Raw genomic sequence first — 15,491 nt, 5'->3', positions numbered from 1 at the left:
CAGCAACAGGAACTCAAACTGCAGGAGCTGGAATTAAAAGAGAGCAAATATGAATATTTTATTTTTGGTTTATTGAGGTGATAATTTATTTTTTTATTGTACCTTTACCCATATGTGTGGGTAAATGTTTTGTCTTTTACATGTGTGTCCCCCCCTCTTCTCAAATGTTAAAAAAAAAAAAAAGATAAAAGAAAGAAATGTAAAGAAATTAATTGCATCAGAGACACAATGTGTGAAATGTCAGGAGAATATTAAGCAGTATTATTTCAGCTCACTCAAGTCTGTTTTATTTGCTGCTGACTCAGCTCCAGCCTAACGCTTGATTGGTTATCGACTCAAAAACATGTCATGAAGAATCGGTCACAGCAGCCAAAAAAAAAAAAACCCTCAGACTGAGATCAGCTCACTGAGCTCCAACACTTCTGATGATGGGAAGCTCTTCTCCTTCTTCTTCTTCTTTAACTTTGTGTCTGTTAGGACGGACGTAGACGCCATCGTTTGTCTTTGTTTCACTTCACCTTTTTTTTTTTTCTTATTTTATCTTTTAAAGGCGTCGGTAAAGAACTGCATGCACATGAACATCTTCCTGTTTCCACCACAAGGGGTCAAAAACATTCTCGTTACTGTCGCGACTGACCGAAGCAGCGATGGTTCCACGTGTTCTCCTCTCAGATCATGATATTTATTCATGAATATTTAGCTTCTATGATTGATTGGAAAATTATTTAGCAGCATTTTCTACATCTTGACATCATCCTGACTGTTTGTTAGAACAGTGAAAAAGTAAGTGAGATTAAATCTTTCCAGAAGCTTTTGGGCTCGTGTTGTAATTACTGACATGACCAACTCCATCCATTCATCCAGCCCCCCCCTTTCTCCCCCCCTCCCCTCCCCTCCCTCCTCCTCCTTGCATATGAAATGTTTGTTTTTTTAATGCAACACTGCCAAGTCCACATCATTCAGTACTACAGAGTCCGGGTAGAAGGATTTATGGCTCTGGTCCATCAGGGTGCAGAAACTCTCAGATTAAAGTCACTAATGACCAAATAGTCTCAGGAAATAAAAGCAGCTGCAGGAACTAAATCAGTCACATTCCTCCTCTCTGCGGTTTCATCACATCTAATAACTTATAAAAGAAATTAGACTGATTAAAACTCGACTGCTTCAGCTCCCAGAAGTAACTCCCAGAGTGTGTGAAGCTGAGATTGAAAGATTTTCTGCTACATGAGGTGACCCCGATTGAAGCATTTCAGTTTCTTTTTTGCACACTTTAACCCTCATCTCGCTTATTTATTTAGACGGCCACATAAATGTCTTTAAATGTCAGAAACATTGAAATATTTATTATGTAATTTCCATCCCTGTTAATACTGAAGACACGAGGATACGAGTAGCAGCTAGAGTTTGTTTCCAGGTTGAATAAAAGATGAACACATGGTGCATCGGACTTCCTGAGGTTAAAATGTTACTGGAAAAAAAGTTAAAGTGCAGTTAAATAAAAAAGTATCACGCTTGCTGTAAATTAGATGCGCTTTTCAAGGGCCTCAAACTCTGACGATGACAGCCTGAATTCATGTCCAAAATCACTCCCTCTGTTTTTAAGAGAGGACAGATGAAGACGATTTCTGCCAGAACGAAAGAAAAGCAGAACTAAAAGTAAAAATTATGAGATATTAAATTAGACTTGTGAGATTTTATTTATTTTATATTATAAAATTGTGACTTTTTTGGAATTTGCAGAGTCAAAATTACAATATTACTATTACACAGTATCTTATAATCAGGATGAATATTTTGTATTTGTATTTTCTGATCTATTATAATTTATTACTTTAGAAGTCAGATAAAGTCAAATCTTTTACACAGTATTTCATCTTTTTATGGTGCATTTTATGTCCTGTTTTCCCGCTATTTATATTTTATTTGACTTTTGAGTAAATATTTCACTTTTGGACTAATAAATATAGATGCATTAGTAGCTTCCTACAGTGTGTAATGTGCTTAAATACAAGCACAGACTACTTAAAGTACCATTTAAAGGGTTTAAGAAGAGTCCAGTCTGATCATCAAAGCGTTGCATTTTATACATTTTTAACTACAGGAAATGAGAGGAGAGAAAGATGATGACTTATGTGCAACAGTCGTCTCTTGGGTTGACTCAAAGTTGCAGCTTTTGCCCAATTTCTTCACCACTTGGTCACCATGGTGCCCCCTGTGCTCCTACATTTTTCATTTTTATGTTTCTTTTTGTGGCGGAAATTGGCGCCTAAGCACATTTAGAGTCACTATAAACACGACTACTAACTCACACACATGATTCATGCTAACAGGGTACGCTTACTGTATATCATTTATGCCGACACACATGCTAACAGCCTGAATGCACATCACCAGCAGTCAGTCACACGCTTGCATGAAAACACACACTTCCACCTTTCCAACCTTTACAGAGTTAAATCTTTACAACCTTCTGAGCTGATTTTAAAAAGCAGCTGAAACGTTCAGTGTGTCAAATGTAAAAGAAAATACTCATCCTGAATCATTTAATCTTGTATTCAATCTTTAAAGCTTATTTTTCTCTTTCAAAAAAAACAGCAACAGGTGTTTGATCTTCATGCGAGGGTCAAAATAAAATCTGTGACTTCAGTGTGACTCGGCTCATTTCATCAACATTTACGAATATCGGTTTATGATTTATGTGGCGAAGCTTCAGCTCCTGACGCCCAGGAGCAACAAAAGCTCTGGATTTACTCTGCATCATTCAGGTCTACGTCACGATCTAATTAATCACTGAAATACAATATCAGCTGTGACACGTCATCCATCTTCAGGTTCTGGTCTTTACGAAGGAAATTCATTCATTCATTGAACACAAATCTGAGGGCAGAGTATTATTAATTCATCATAGAAGTGCTTTTAAGGCTGCAACCATCAATTATTTTCATTATCAACAGGTCTGACAGTTAATATATAATAATGAAGCCATTGTAGAGTGTATAAGTGTTAGAAACTGGTGAAGTCCTGACGGTCAAATTAAAATATTCAGATGACTTAGTGTTTGATAAACAGTTAAAAACCCAAATATGTTGAGTTCAGTATCGTGGAAAACTGGGAAATCTTCCAGTTGAAAAGCTGATACTAGTGAATATTGGGCATTTTTGCTTTAAAATGGCAAATAATGTTAAATTCAAGCATTGTTTTAGGAAAATTAACCTGTAAATAAAAACATGCAGGAAAATCCTTCCTCCACATAACCTCCAGCAGCCAGTTTGTTGCCTGACAGAACTCTGGGGCAAAGAGTCAAAAATCACCTGCTGCTCCTCATATTGCTGACTGAGTGCATTCACATGGTGACTGAAGGCAGCTCAAATGAGTCTATCAACATATTAATCAGCTCCTTTCATCTGGATTTTGGCAGCTGGACAGTCAGTCTCTGTTTATAGAGATTAAAATCAAGAAAAGCTACAAAATAAGTTACATTTTAAAGGTACCAGCTAGTGTTCTGTTACACCACGCATGTCCAAACTACTCCATAAAGAGCCGTAATGTGCCTGCAGGTTTTTGTTCCAACCAATCGATAGTCTGAAGCCTGAGATCAGCTGATTAAATGAGTCGAGCCTGCTGTGCTTCTGCTTGGTTAGAATGAAAACCTGCAGACACATTACGGCTCTTTATTTAATAGTTTGGACACTTCCTGTTTTACACAATCTGAAGCTGGTTTTGATCCACACTGATGCTTCTTCATTTGTGTGTAAACTATTTAACACATGCACATGAAACATGGAATCAGATTTGAATCAATCGATTTGAGCAAAATCTCCCATGAATCAATCGAAAAGTTAATAAATTAAGAAAAGTAAAAAATAAGTGAAATACATTTTGAGGCAAATTTGTGCCTCATTTAATTATATTCTACACTTTCATTTCAGTAATTGACTTTTCATTTTTATTCTAAGGAGATTAGCTACAACAGTGTCCTAAAAAATAGTCATTTGTCTCTCCACATGAAAAATGTCCACATGATTCATCTCCTTAAACACTGCTGTACACGCTGTTAGTTTAAAATACTCAACTTTTTAAGTAATTCAAGCACTGGTTGCTACTACTACTGCTAAAACCTACTACTACTACTACTACTGCCATTTTGACTACATAGTTGTCAGTAGGACTTTGTAGTGTGTTAGAATTTTATTTATTCACTTATTTACTTTCTACCATATTTCTTGTGTACAAGTGGAAAGATTCGTCCTGATGATGGCGCTACAGCAAAGTCAGAGATTCATCACAATAAAAAGGAATCATCCTCTGTGAATCATGAACATCCAAAAACACATTTCATAACAATCAATGTTTTGGAGCAAAATGCTTGAAGCACGGACACATCGACTGTCTGTGATCATATGTTGAATCACACAGTGTCGTCATGCATGAGAAGAACTAAAAGTGCTCAGAAATACGTCAAATTTGACAGATTACAACATCAAACATCAAACTGGGCAACATAACGTGAGTAAGTGGAATATGATAGTGATGAGATCAATGAATAATTAAAACTTGTAAGCCCCAAATAAATGAAATGATAAAAGAATATTATAATTGTAAAACTAAGAGTGATGCTGCCCTGCGTTGTTCAGATGTTTGGTGTCATTAATGGGTCAATGATGTGATGCAACCCAGTGTCCAATTGGTGTAATCAGTATCTTTTCATAAAAATCTGATTATATACAGGAAAATAGATGGACTAAAATGTGGAATAAATATAATCCACTTCTGCAATGCAACACTATATTTTATAACAAATTATTTATTAAAAAAATGTATATTTCCTGCTCAACATTGACAAAATTGACTTTCAAATTTAAATGTAGAAATACTCCCAAATTTTTCTTTTCATTTGATGTTTTTGAAAAAGAAGTAATTATTTGTATAAATACACTGTAGGTGGATAAAATATTTAACATTTATCATTATTTTGTGGTTACACCATTTGACATTTTCAGGAGCGTTCAGTTTTACTTTTGGTTAAAGAAAATGGTGCAAATGTCATTTCAAATGACATAAAACCAACAAAAATACAAAATGTACATTTTAATAAGCGTGATGCTGCTTTTAAGACAGTTTTTACAGATATTTTTGATTTGCTCATCCTGTAAACCCTTATTTGTCACTGACCCCAATATGAAAACAAACAGAGGAATAAAAGATCATTTACAAACTGTGATACACATTTCTGTTGCCAAAAACTGATTTAAAAAAAAAAAGAAAACAGTACAAAAATATATATTTGAAATAAATAAGAGAAGATTATTTGAGGTTGGCACATTTGTGGGTGGTTTTACTTTCAGACAGTGTTGTGAATGAATTATTATGAATTTATACAACCACAGAAAGAAAAGTATATACAATAAAATAGAACAACATTTTTTGTCTTTTATTTTTAGATATGTGTATGAGAGAAAATTACCTGATGAGTGATCATGCTGAATAACTTCTTTGGATTATCTTTTTTATTATAAGATATGTTTTTGCCTTTTTATTAATACAGTAACTGGTAAAGGGAAACAAGGAGAGGGAGGGGAATGACCTGCAGCATTGGTCCCTGGCCGGATTCAAACCAGGGACCCTGGCATTACATGGCATGCGCTCTAACCACTCAACCACCAGGGCGCTCCTTCTTTAGATTATCTTGATGTTGATTTTGGTGTGCATGTGTTGCTCTGATGGCCGTACAGGTCGTACTCCTGGTACTGGATGTAGTCCTTCAGTCGCCCCGGCAACGGCAGGAAGCTCATTAAGACAGGTGATCTGAGCTGAAGACGACCGAGACAACGACGGATCCGCAGACGACAGAGATGCTTCAGAGAGCGGGCGTTCTCTGAAGAAGAGGAGGAGGAAGGAGGAAGATGAATGAAAACTGGCTGCGTTCTCGTTTCTCTCAGTGCAAAGATTGATAAGAGTTCGATTTTATTCACCTTGCAGCCTGCAGATGTCGGGCCACTGTCGCTCCTCCATCAGAGTCGCCTTCAGCTTGGAGCACAAAGTCACATGATCCACGTAGTCCAACAGAGTGAGAACCATCTGACCTGAGAGTAGCTTCAGCCAGGAGACGGTGATCACCTCGCAGAACTGCACTGACAGACACACAGACAGATGTTCAACATGTGTTTTATATGAATATGATGTGATGTCTGACAGCTGTGTGATTAAACTCCACATCATTCCTTAAACTTTCTGACACAACTGAATGATTTAAATTATGAATGAAACAGTGAAAACAGAAACTAATCGTCACAAAAATAAAGGAAAAGAGGAACTGAATTAACTGACTTGTGCAGAGAGGTGATTTCATGCAGATTATGGTGCCAAAAGAAGTGTAGCAGCAGTATTTTACATGTATGTGTGGCATGTTATTTATCATTTGTCTGAAATTCATGGTCTCCAGACGATGAATTTTAGTTTCCATCCAAACCAATCCAGTGGACACCAATCAGAAGATCATGGATGTGAAAATATGTATATTATATGAGTATATAATATGACAAAGTTGTGTTTCCATCTTGTTCTGATGCCCTAAAATGTCCCAAAACCAATTTAAGTTGCTTTTAGGTTCTCACTGACAAACTGGCCCTGTTCGTTACCATGGTGTCTTTGATCACCGTGTTGGTCCATCCCTCGTAGTCCTCAGGAATGTGTGAGCCGTTACCATAGGGACAGTCAAAACAGCGCTCCACATCGTAGCCATAGTTACACAGCATCCTGAGAATCACCTAAGACACACACACACACATATGACAGGAAGGATTAAAAAATTAGAACAGCTTTCCTCCCAAACAGTGAGAAATTATATCAGTTAAAGGTCACTGAAACTAAAGCTGCTGATTCCAGTGACGTCTGTGAATCTGAATAAGTTTACCTCGTCTTTGAAGGCGTACTGCAGGGCTGAGGGGAAGTGTGTCGTGTTTATTCTGGAGAAATAGTTGACGTTGGCTCCAAACCTCAGCAGCAGGTCCATCAACTCATAGTTACCCAATCGCAGCGCAACCTTAAAGACACAGAAAAGGTGTCACAGGGATCAAATGGAGGATTGACCGACAGTGTATCCATCCACCCAATACTAATATGCATCCTCTCTATGCAGCTACAGTATTGGCTACCAGGTTCAAGCGCACACATTTTCTTTTAGTCTCTGTGGAGACATGATGGCACCAACCTGACAACCTCACTGTGACTTTGGGAATCTTTAAATCATTGATATTTGAAGGGTTAGAAACACTCATTTACACCTGTGTGTTTAGTATTTCACCAATAAAATCAGATTAACAATAAATTAAATCTCTTCTTTGTCACATGAAAGCTTTGATATCATGTCAAGAACAAACAAGTTTCCTTTTTTTTTTCTTTTAAAGGGACTTTTTCCGTGCTTTCAGTTATGATGATGTGCTGATATTGTAACACACACACACACACACACACACACACACACACACACACAGCTACCTGCAGACATTTAACAGGGTCTTGGTTGGCCATGGCTCCGGCCTCCAGCAGCATCCTGGCTGACGGCAGGTCGTTATTAGAAACAGCAAAGAAGAGTGCCGACTTCCTCTCGTCCTCATAGCTATGGCGAATCCTGGGATAGAGCATGTAGTTTGGGTCATAACCTGCATCCAGCAAGGCCTGATGGGAGTCAAGAGAAGGTGGACACTTAGTTGAGGTGTAATCAATAATAAATACATCTTAATGTGATTAAAATGTGTCATATCATGATTTTAACGACGATTTGCCTCCAAAAGTAGCCCATGACACACACACACAAACACACACACACACACACACACACCTTGATGCAGTTTGTGTTTCCTCCTGCAGCAGCAGAGTGTAGAGGACTCATCCCACTGTCGCTCACGTCATCGAAAGAAGTTACTGGAATCAGCAGCTGTAGAGCTCTGAAGAACACACAAATACAAATGATGTTTGACACGTTTGTCAATATGAAAAATGTTGCTTAATAAGTAAACAGCTGTTAACTGACATAAGATAACACCTATACTTGTATTTACTCCAATACCACACAGAATACTCCTGTGGTTCAGTAAAGTTGGGGACATGTGAGAGACAGATTTTTCTATTTAAAATCTAAGCAGCAGATTTCTTGACTCTCAGTGTCTAGTATGGCACCAGCTCCAAAAACACTGAATCCTACACTTCCCACAATGTTACTTGCAGCATAACATCATTAAATTGACCCTCCCTGTCTGGTAAATGCCCACATGGAGGAAAGAATCTATTATGACATTTACTGTAGGTGTCCTCTGTGAGCCACACGGTGGATCGGCATGTGTCCTGTGAGTTTGGCAACATTGGGGTCAGCGCCGAATTCCAGCAGCAGACTGATGACAGCTGGATCTCCACATGAAGACGCCTCGTACAGGATAGACGCCTCATCCTGTGCCTGTGATCGGACGTCCGCTCCTGAAGAACACACAACATGTTAATGACACACTCAGAGCGTCACAGCAACAGAACTTGTCACATCATGCACACTGAACACTTAAAACTTGAAAAAATGTCAACCTGTCCTTTAATACCTCCTCCAGCTCCTGATGATGATTAAAGGACAAGTTCACAATCTTGGGTGTGTCCTTATGATCTCTGAAAGAGGTGTTTCCTCGCTGTAATAATTCCTCCAGTCCAAACTGACATACTGACTTAAAAGATCCTCTTTAAATGTGCTTTCAATGGAAGTGATGAAGGCCAAACTCCACAGTGAGTCCCCACAGTCATTTAAAAGTTTATCTGAAGCATATATGAGGCTTCAGCAGTCTGAGTTAGTCATATCAAGTGGATATCTGACACATTTACAGTCTTTTTGGCATCTAATTACCTCTTTGTGTTTCCTTGTTGAGCTGTGGTAGAAGTATAGTAACAAAAGGAGAGACTTTGGTACTAAAAAGACTGTAAAGTTAAAAGATATCTACTTGATTTGACTCATTTTGACAACTGAAGCTTCATATTAGCTTCATATACATTTTACAATACATTTTTGCACAAAAAGACTGCGGATTTTGTCCCCCATCGCTTACATTGTAAGTACATTATGAACATTATAAATCACAAAGCTCCAGCCAGTTTGAGAGAAAAATTGTGCAATTAATGTTTCTCTACATGTTTTCTGAACTGCAGATGAAATAATACAGGCAGTAGAGAAGGAGATAATTTAAGGATTGCTGCTGGTTGCCCATTAGCCACGATAGTTTCCAAAGTATAACCCTGCCAATACCATGTCCCACCTACTTTTTGCCAAACCATGCCAGTAACTTTTGCCAGGAAAAAATAAAGTCATACACCACCAGGGCTGGAAAAAATACTGCAAACTTTGTACATATTTTGGGATCAGATGATCATGATCCTGGAAAGCCTAAAAAATAATGTGTTATTTGGTAGACTGACTTAAGAATTAAGATGGTTTCATAGTTTTTTCAGCCCTCTTCTTCATCCCAGTATCTTTGTACAGTTATGGTCCAAACTAAAATCTGCCATTTCAGGTTTAACTTTTAAAGACACTGTTAAAGTAAAGTAAAAATAAAGAAATAGGCCCACTATAGAAACATCCCTCCTCTCTCACCTCTCCTCAGTAGGGTCTCCACCACCTCCAGGTATCCTGCCTGAGCAGCCAGTGCCAGAGGAGTGAGCCCATAGTCGCTGCGAGGGTCTGGCTGTGCTCCAGCCTGCAGCAGCAGCTTGACCAGCTCTGAATTTCCCACCCGAGCGGCCTCATGGAGGGGCTGGCGGCCGTGGCAGCCCTCCTGGTTCACCCTGGAGGCATGCAGGAGCAGCAGGCTCACTATGTCAATGCGCTCTGAACGGATAGCTGGAAAGAGACAGAAAGAATATAGATAATGAAAAACTGTGGACCGTTTTCATGTGTCATCAAAAAATCTCATTAAAAAAAATCTCCCCTTCCCCTTCTTAAGAAAACTGATGAAAGTGTTGTGATCAAGCAGATAGTACTGAGTCTGAAGAGTGGAGCTAATGTGGATGTGCCTTTAACCTGCATTCTCTTTAATGACCAGCAGGGGGCGACTCCTCTGGCTCCAAAAAGAAGTCAGATTGTGGTAAAATGACCCCTACTTCTCACTTGATTTATTACCTCAATAAATGATTTCATAATGAGTTTATGGTCTCAATCATTAGTTTTGAGTCTTCTTTATTACAGCATGATGTTCATTTTGTAGATTATGGTCCCATTTAGAGTAAAACAGATGATTTGCAGGTGGATCCTCAGCATCTTCTCTCCAGCTCCACGCTCTCCTCCAAATAAGGTCACTTCTCATCACTTTTGGCTCCAAAAAACCAAGATGGCAATGATCAAAATGTCAAACTCAAGGCTTCAAAACGGGACTCCACAAACCAATGCGTGACGTTATGGTGGCTATGTCCATTATTTTTTATACAGTCTATGGTCGTGATTTTATTTGAATGTGTTCATGTCACATTTAAATATTTGTCCTTTTACAGATGTTTTTCATTTAATCATGGCACAGTAGAGGCATGAATAAAAAGGAAGCAGTTTAAATCTTCCACAGTTATAACCCAGATATATGTGGAAACATCTGCATCTGCTTTTTACCTACTGTGTAGTTTGATAATTTATACCTGCTTTATATTAGGTAAAGGTTTTAGAGTTTTTGTGATATTTATGTTTGGTTGACAGTTTCCAAAGGTTGAGTTCAGTGGATTACAATAAACAAAAGATCATAATTTGATTAAGATGTATTTGAAATTGTGCTCTGAGCTGTTCAGAGGGCTGGAAATCAAACTGTTAAAGAAGGAAGTAGGAAATAGGAAGCAACAGGAAAATCTCTTCTTTGTTCCCAATGACTGAACAGGTTTTGAAGAAGAGAAATGTTGGTCATCCTACCTATAAACAGCGGTGAGTCCTGGTCGAAGTCCTGTGTGTCCGGCTGGGCTCCATGTTGAAGGAGGAAGTTGGCGTTTTCTATCAGACCCTCTTGTACAGCCAGGAAGAGAGGAGTCTGATCGCGGAGGGTCTGAAGATCCACAGAGCGTGGGCCTGAAGCTGGAGACCCGGATATATCTTATCATCTATCTCATGTTGTTTCATTAATGATGTACAGAGGCTGATATAAAGCTGATACAAACCTTTAAATATGAGCTCTAGGGTTCTTTGGTTTTTCTGAGCTGCTGCTTCATGGAGAGGAGTCCAACCTCTGCTGTCTGTCTTTAGAAACTGATCCTTTTGTCCAGCACTTAACTTCTTCAGGAGCTTCTCGTTACCTGGTTGATTGGATAGATAGACAGCTTAAATATCTAACACACACACGTACAGTGCTGCTGCCTGCATGGAGCTGAATCTCAGCCCAAATCAGCCCAAATCTGTACCCCTAAAAATGTTTTCCTGTATCGGACTAATGAAAGAATTGTGTCTGCTAATACTGCATGATGAATAATTTGTGTTTTTTGGAAAATAATGACAACATCAATGAATTTGCTTAATTTTTAAAGGACTACATGGTGTAGAAGTGAACATTGATGTGTTTTTATATTACCACTAGGAGGTGCCAAAAACAGGCATTTTGAAAAGTTACACATATATGAGCTTTAGAAATTGAAGAAAACCATTTCATCATATTTATCACCACCAAATCCATAAAATCTGGAATGAAAACCTGGAAATGATTTAATTTTTATATTTTAATAGTAAATCGCAACCCAAGCGTTCACCTTCATACAAATATCATAACACCCCATCCTCACCTTGTCTGATTGCAGTGAAGATGATGCTGTTGTTTGCAGAGTCGGACCCTGAGCTGCGAGGAAAGAAGATCGACAACAATGTTAGAAAATATCAAACTCTGTGAAATTGAACAATGGAGCAAAAGGCACAAAACTTCCACAAAGTTTCCTGTTTTTTAACATCTAATCAGAGTTTAAAGGAAAAGTATAAAGCTTTAGATTTCTTTTTACACTGCTTTGTAATAATATCTCCATTGCAGTTATATTTTTGACTTGCCTGATAAAACCTTACAGCTTTTTGACAGTTTCTGGGCTTCATAGATTTGTTCTCTTGTTCAGTGGGAGAAAATCCTACTCAGACAAAATTACTAATATATACTGATAAGACTGAATAATTGCCAATACTTCTTAGGAGATCAAATCCAGAGGACACTGATGAAATGACATTTTAACCTAGTTTCAGCTTATTCAGGACAAACCAAGCAGCCGAGGAAATTTTTTTTAACTCTGGTGTCTGTTAGACTGACCTCCAGCCGTCTTTCATTGTGGAGTCTATCTGAGTTTCTCTCTGTTTGTTACTCTCCAGCAAACTCTGTTCAATCATGTACTGAAGATCTGCATCTTCTTCATCGCCCTCATCCTCCGTCCCAAATCGCCTGTACTCCATGTTGTCCATACGAGGGGTCCTGACTCTATATTTAAAAAAAAAAAAGACATTCATGAAAGTATATTTCACTGATGTTTGTGATCAGCAAGTTGGAGGAAACTGCAGCACTCATGGCCAAAAGTATGTGGATGCCTGAACATGGACGTACTGCAGGATATATAATAGCTCAAGTTCAATTTAGTATTTGTCCCAAGATATGCAATTCATGCTGCAGCAATCATAAAAACACATAAAACACAAAACACAACAGCTGAACATGTGATTCCTAAACCATGGGAGCTACTCTGCTGCTGTGATGATATGACAGCCTCCAGATTTTGGACCAGGCTGCAGAGATTTACTCCCATTCAGCCACAAGAGCTTTAGTGAAGTCCAGCACTGAAATCAGGTGAAACGTTTGATTATATTATTGCATAAAAACAAGGACTGTGGATTTTGTCTTCTATCACTTGCACTGAAAATGTATTAAGAATCGGGCACCTGACTTGTTTTAAGACTTTAAGGTAGGTTCCTTTACAGGACCGATCCACAGCGCACATACATACAGCTAAGTGAACCAGTTTCGTGCCAGGAAACAGATAGTATGACATTTACATATAGTGCAAGTGAATAGTCGAGGGGGCAGGTGGGTTCATATGAAAAGTTCATGCGCTGTATCAGATCAGCAGTCAATATTGGCTTTTCTTAATATGTAATTATAACCATGTTTCATTCCTCAAATTATTTATAAAATATTGTACAAGAAAGTCAGAACTATTGGCAGTAAACTGAAGTAAAAACAAAGGGATTAACAGGATATTTCAACATTTGTTTTATTTTTATTTTTTTATTTTATTAGTTTATTTGTCAGGGACAGTGCATATTAATAAACATATCTGTAAATATGCCAGAGGCTAGTTTTCATCTGTTGTCCCTGGCCAGGTGTGAGTTGGCAGCCTAAAATCAAGATCAAGAAACAGATTTAAAACATTATAAGACAAGTTAGTTACAATAAGTATAAAACACAGAGTGACATAAGCAGCACACAGTAAAAGCAAAGCAAACTACGACTGAACAAAGCGACACACAAACAGTTACAGAGCAGTTAGACAGGAGCAGACATAAGCAAGAACAAATGTGAGCCAAAATGGACGTAAGCAGGTAAAACACATATGAGCAACAATCAAACAAGAAGCAGGACAACAGTAACGCAACAGGACATCAACAGGGACAGACATAAGAAAAACAAGTTCAAGAAACATGTTAAAAATAAAACGGGTCAGGCAACGAGACATTTTGACACCAAACACAAAGACAGACTAGCAGGAACAAGTAAAAACAGGTCAAACATATATGAGCGATGAGGCAGCAGTTTTAGCAACAGGTCAGTTTTGTAAGGTGATGGGTTTATCCAGATTAGTGCTGACAGGTTTGGAGACTTATGAGCCATGTTCTTAATTGTCTGTTGGTACAGCGTTCCAATCATGTGCTGCTTTGATTGAGAAGGCAGATTGGGATAATGCAGTTTCCTCTTGTGACTCCTCTAGTGATCTGATTTGGATTTACTCGTCGCCTAACAAAGCTACTAAGTGGAGGAGGAGCCAGACCATGAATTATTTTGTAAATGAGGCATATTCAGAGAAATTTAAAACAGTAGATTTCTGTTCTGACAGATGAGGTCATATTGTGTTGTGTTTTTTTACCTTTCAGTTGTGTCTCAGGTTGTTTGTTTGGTTCCCTCTACTCTGCCGTGGCGTGCCTGGAAATTAAAAGTGGGTCTGTTGTTGTTGAAGTGAGGGAGGAGGGCTCTGACCTGCTTGGCTGAAACCAGAGCTGCACGTTCACATGGGTCCCATCCGTTAGCGTTTGGCAGTTCCCTGCTCGTCCACACTGTCTTTAAACAGCAGAGACTTCAAACACAGATACAAGACTTACCTACAATATGTGGGTGGATGTCTGTTTTAGAAAAGTGACATAAAAGTGTAGAAATTCAGGAACAATGAGAAGGTTCATCGTCCATGTTTCAGCTGACAAACTGCAGCGTTCTGGCTGAGAGGACTGGGGATCAGATACATGTTACTATTTTTATCCCCTCCAGCAAAGTTTATGTAGTTCACTGCAGCAGACAGCTGACGGACACAGCATGACAGATCATGGTTGGTATTAAATGCTGATGCACCTGCACTCCAGGATTTTTACTATGTGCATTGTATGAACCCCATCAGCTTTAATCTCCTGTTGAGTGCAGCAAACGCAGCATCGCTGACCAACAAGAAGTGATTCTCCTGTGATGGAATAATCCCACCTGGTCCCAAGTCCTCTAGATCTTAAAACAAGATTTTGACATAACTGGAATAATGAGCCAGCGACACAAAATTAACCATTAATGCAAAATCTGTCTTAATTTAACATAAAAATATGATGGCATGTAAGATAATAACTAAGGCAGGTCCTGTGCATGTACTAGGACGTAATGATTGTGACTAAAAAGGAAGATACTAGTACAGAGAGTTAAGTTTCATCTCTGTTGTTCCTATATTAAGGTTGTCTTTGTGTTAAGATTTTAGAAGATACAATACATGTTTTGTCTATCCTGTTTTTTTTCTCTGACATCAAGGACCATGTTGGAAGTGGTCTCATTTTTACTTGTTATCCCTGAGCTTTATTGTCTTCTAAATCCATAAATCACATCAAAATCAAATCAGCTGTACAAGTGCTCTCAACAAATTTGCATTTAATCAAACTGAAATACAATGGAAATTGACTTTTTTCAGTCCTGAGACAGTTACCCATTTTGTAATTCAACTTTGGACAAAGGGAAGCAGACAGCTAAACTGAGGGAGACAGTCAGCATTAAAGTCATTTCCTCAATATCCAATATACAGTGAATTAATGATATACTTTATGTATTAAACCAACCCTATAGGCATTTTTGGCAGGACACATTTCGACAAGCACAGGTGTTAGTTATATGATTAATGTTGGCTAAATGTCATTTAGCTGCTTTAGTTTCAGGGTGTTGGTTTTGTACTTGTTCATGTTCACTGGGACAGTATGAGAAGAAAGCCATCCTTAATGTCATTAGTAA

General features: G+C 38.4%; 1 protein-coding gene across 1 annotated transcript; it reads right to left on the bottom strand.

Annotated features, from left to right (window-relative positions):
- Positions 1–5,442: 5,442 nt before the first annotated feature.
- LOC133977419 (dynein axonemal heavy chain 12-like) lies at positions 5,443–14,153 on the bottom strand. Its single transcript, XM_062415578.1, has 13 exons — positions 14,107–14,153; positions 12,285–12,449; positions 11,779–11,831; positions 11,164–11,298; positions 10,922–11,080; positions 9,626–9,871; positions 8,301–8,472; positions 7,841–7,946; positions 7,498–7,677; positions 6,914–7,042; positions 6,639–6,767; positions 5,973–6,126; positions 5,443–5,875 (listed from the first exon to the last, which is right to left on the bottom strand). Exons 2-13 carry the CDS (start codon positions 12,431–12,433, stop codon positions 5,682–5,684), a joined length of 1,806 nt encoding a protein of 601 aa, XP_062271562.1. The 5' UTR covers positions 12,434–12,449; positions 14,107–14,153; the 3' UTR covers positions 5,443–5,681.
- Between the last annotated feature and the right edge of the window lie 1,338 nt (positions 14,154–15,491).

This window comes from Scomber scombrus, chromosome 3, assembly GCF_963691925.1.
Source record: "Scomber scombrus chromosome 3, fScoSco1.1, whole genome shotgun sequence".
Classification (NCBI taxonomy): domain Eukaryota; kingdom Metazoa; phylum Chordata; class Actinopteri; order Scombriformes; family Scombridae; genus Scomber; species Scomber scombrus.
The sequence above is the reverse complement of the archived record's forward strand: the minus strand, read 5'-3'. Positions and strand labels throughout refer to the sequence as shown.

Coding starts and splice junctions, on each gene's coding strand:
- LOC133977419 (XM_062415578.1), bottom strand. CDS start 12,433: ATGGACAACATGGAGTACAGGCGATTTGGGACGGAGGATGAGGGCGAT. Junction 11,081..11,163: donor CCTAGAGCTCATATTTAAAG/GTTTGTATCAGC, acceptor CCGGGTCTCCAG/CTTCAGGCCCACGCTCTGTG. Junction 5,876..5,972: donor CGACATCTGCAGGCTGCAAG/GTGAATAAAATC, acceptor CCTCTTCTTCAG/AGAACGCCCGCTCTCTGAAG.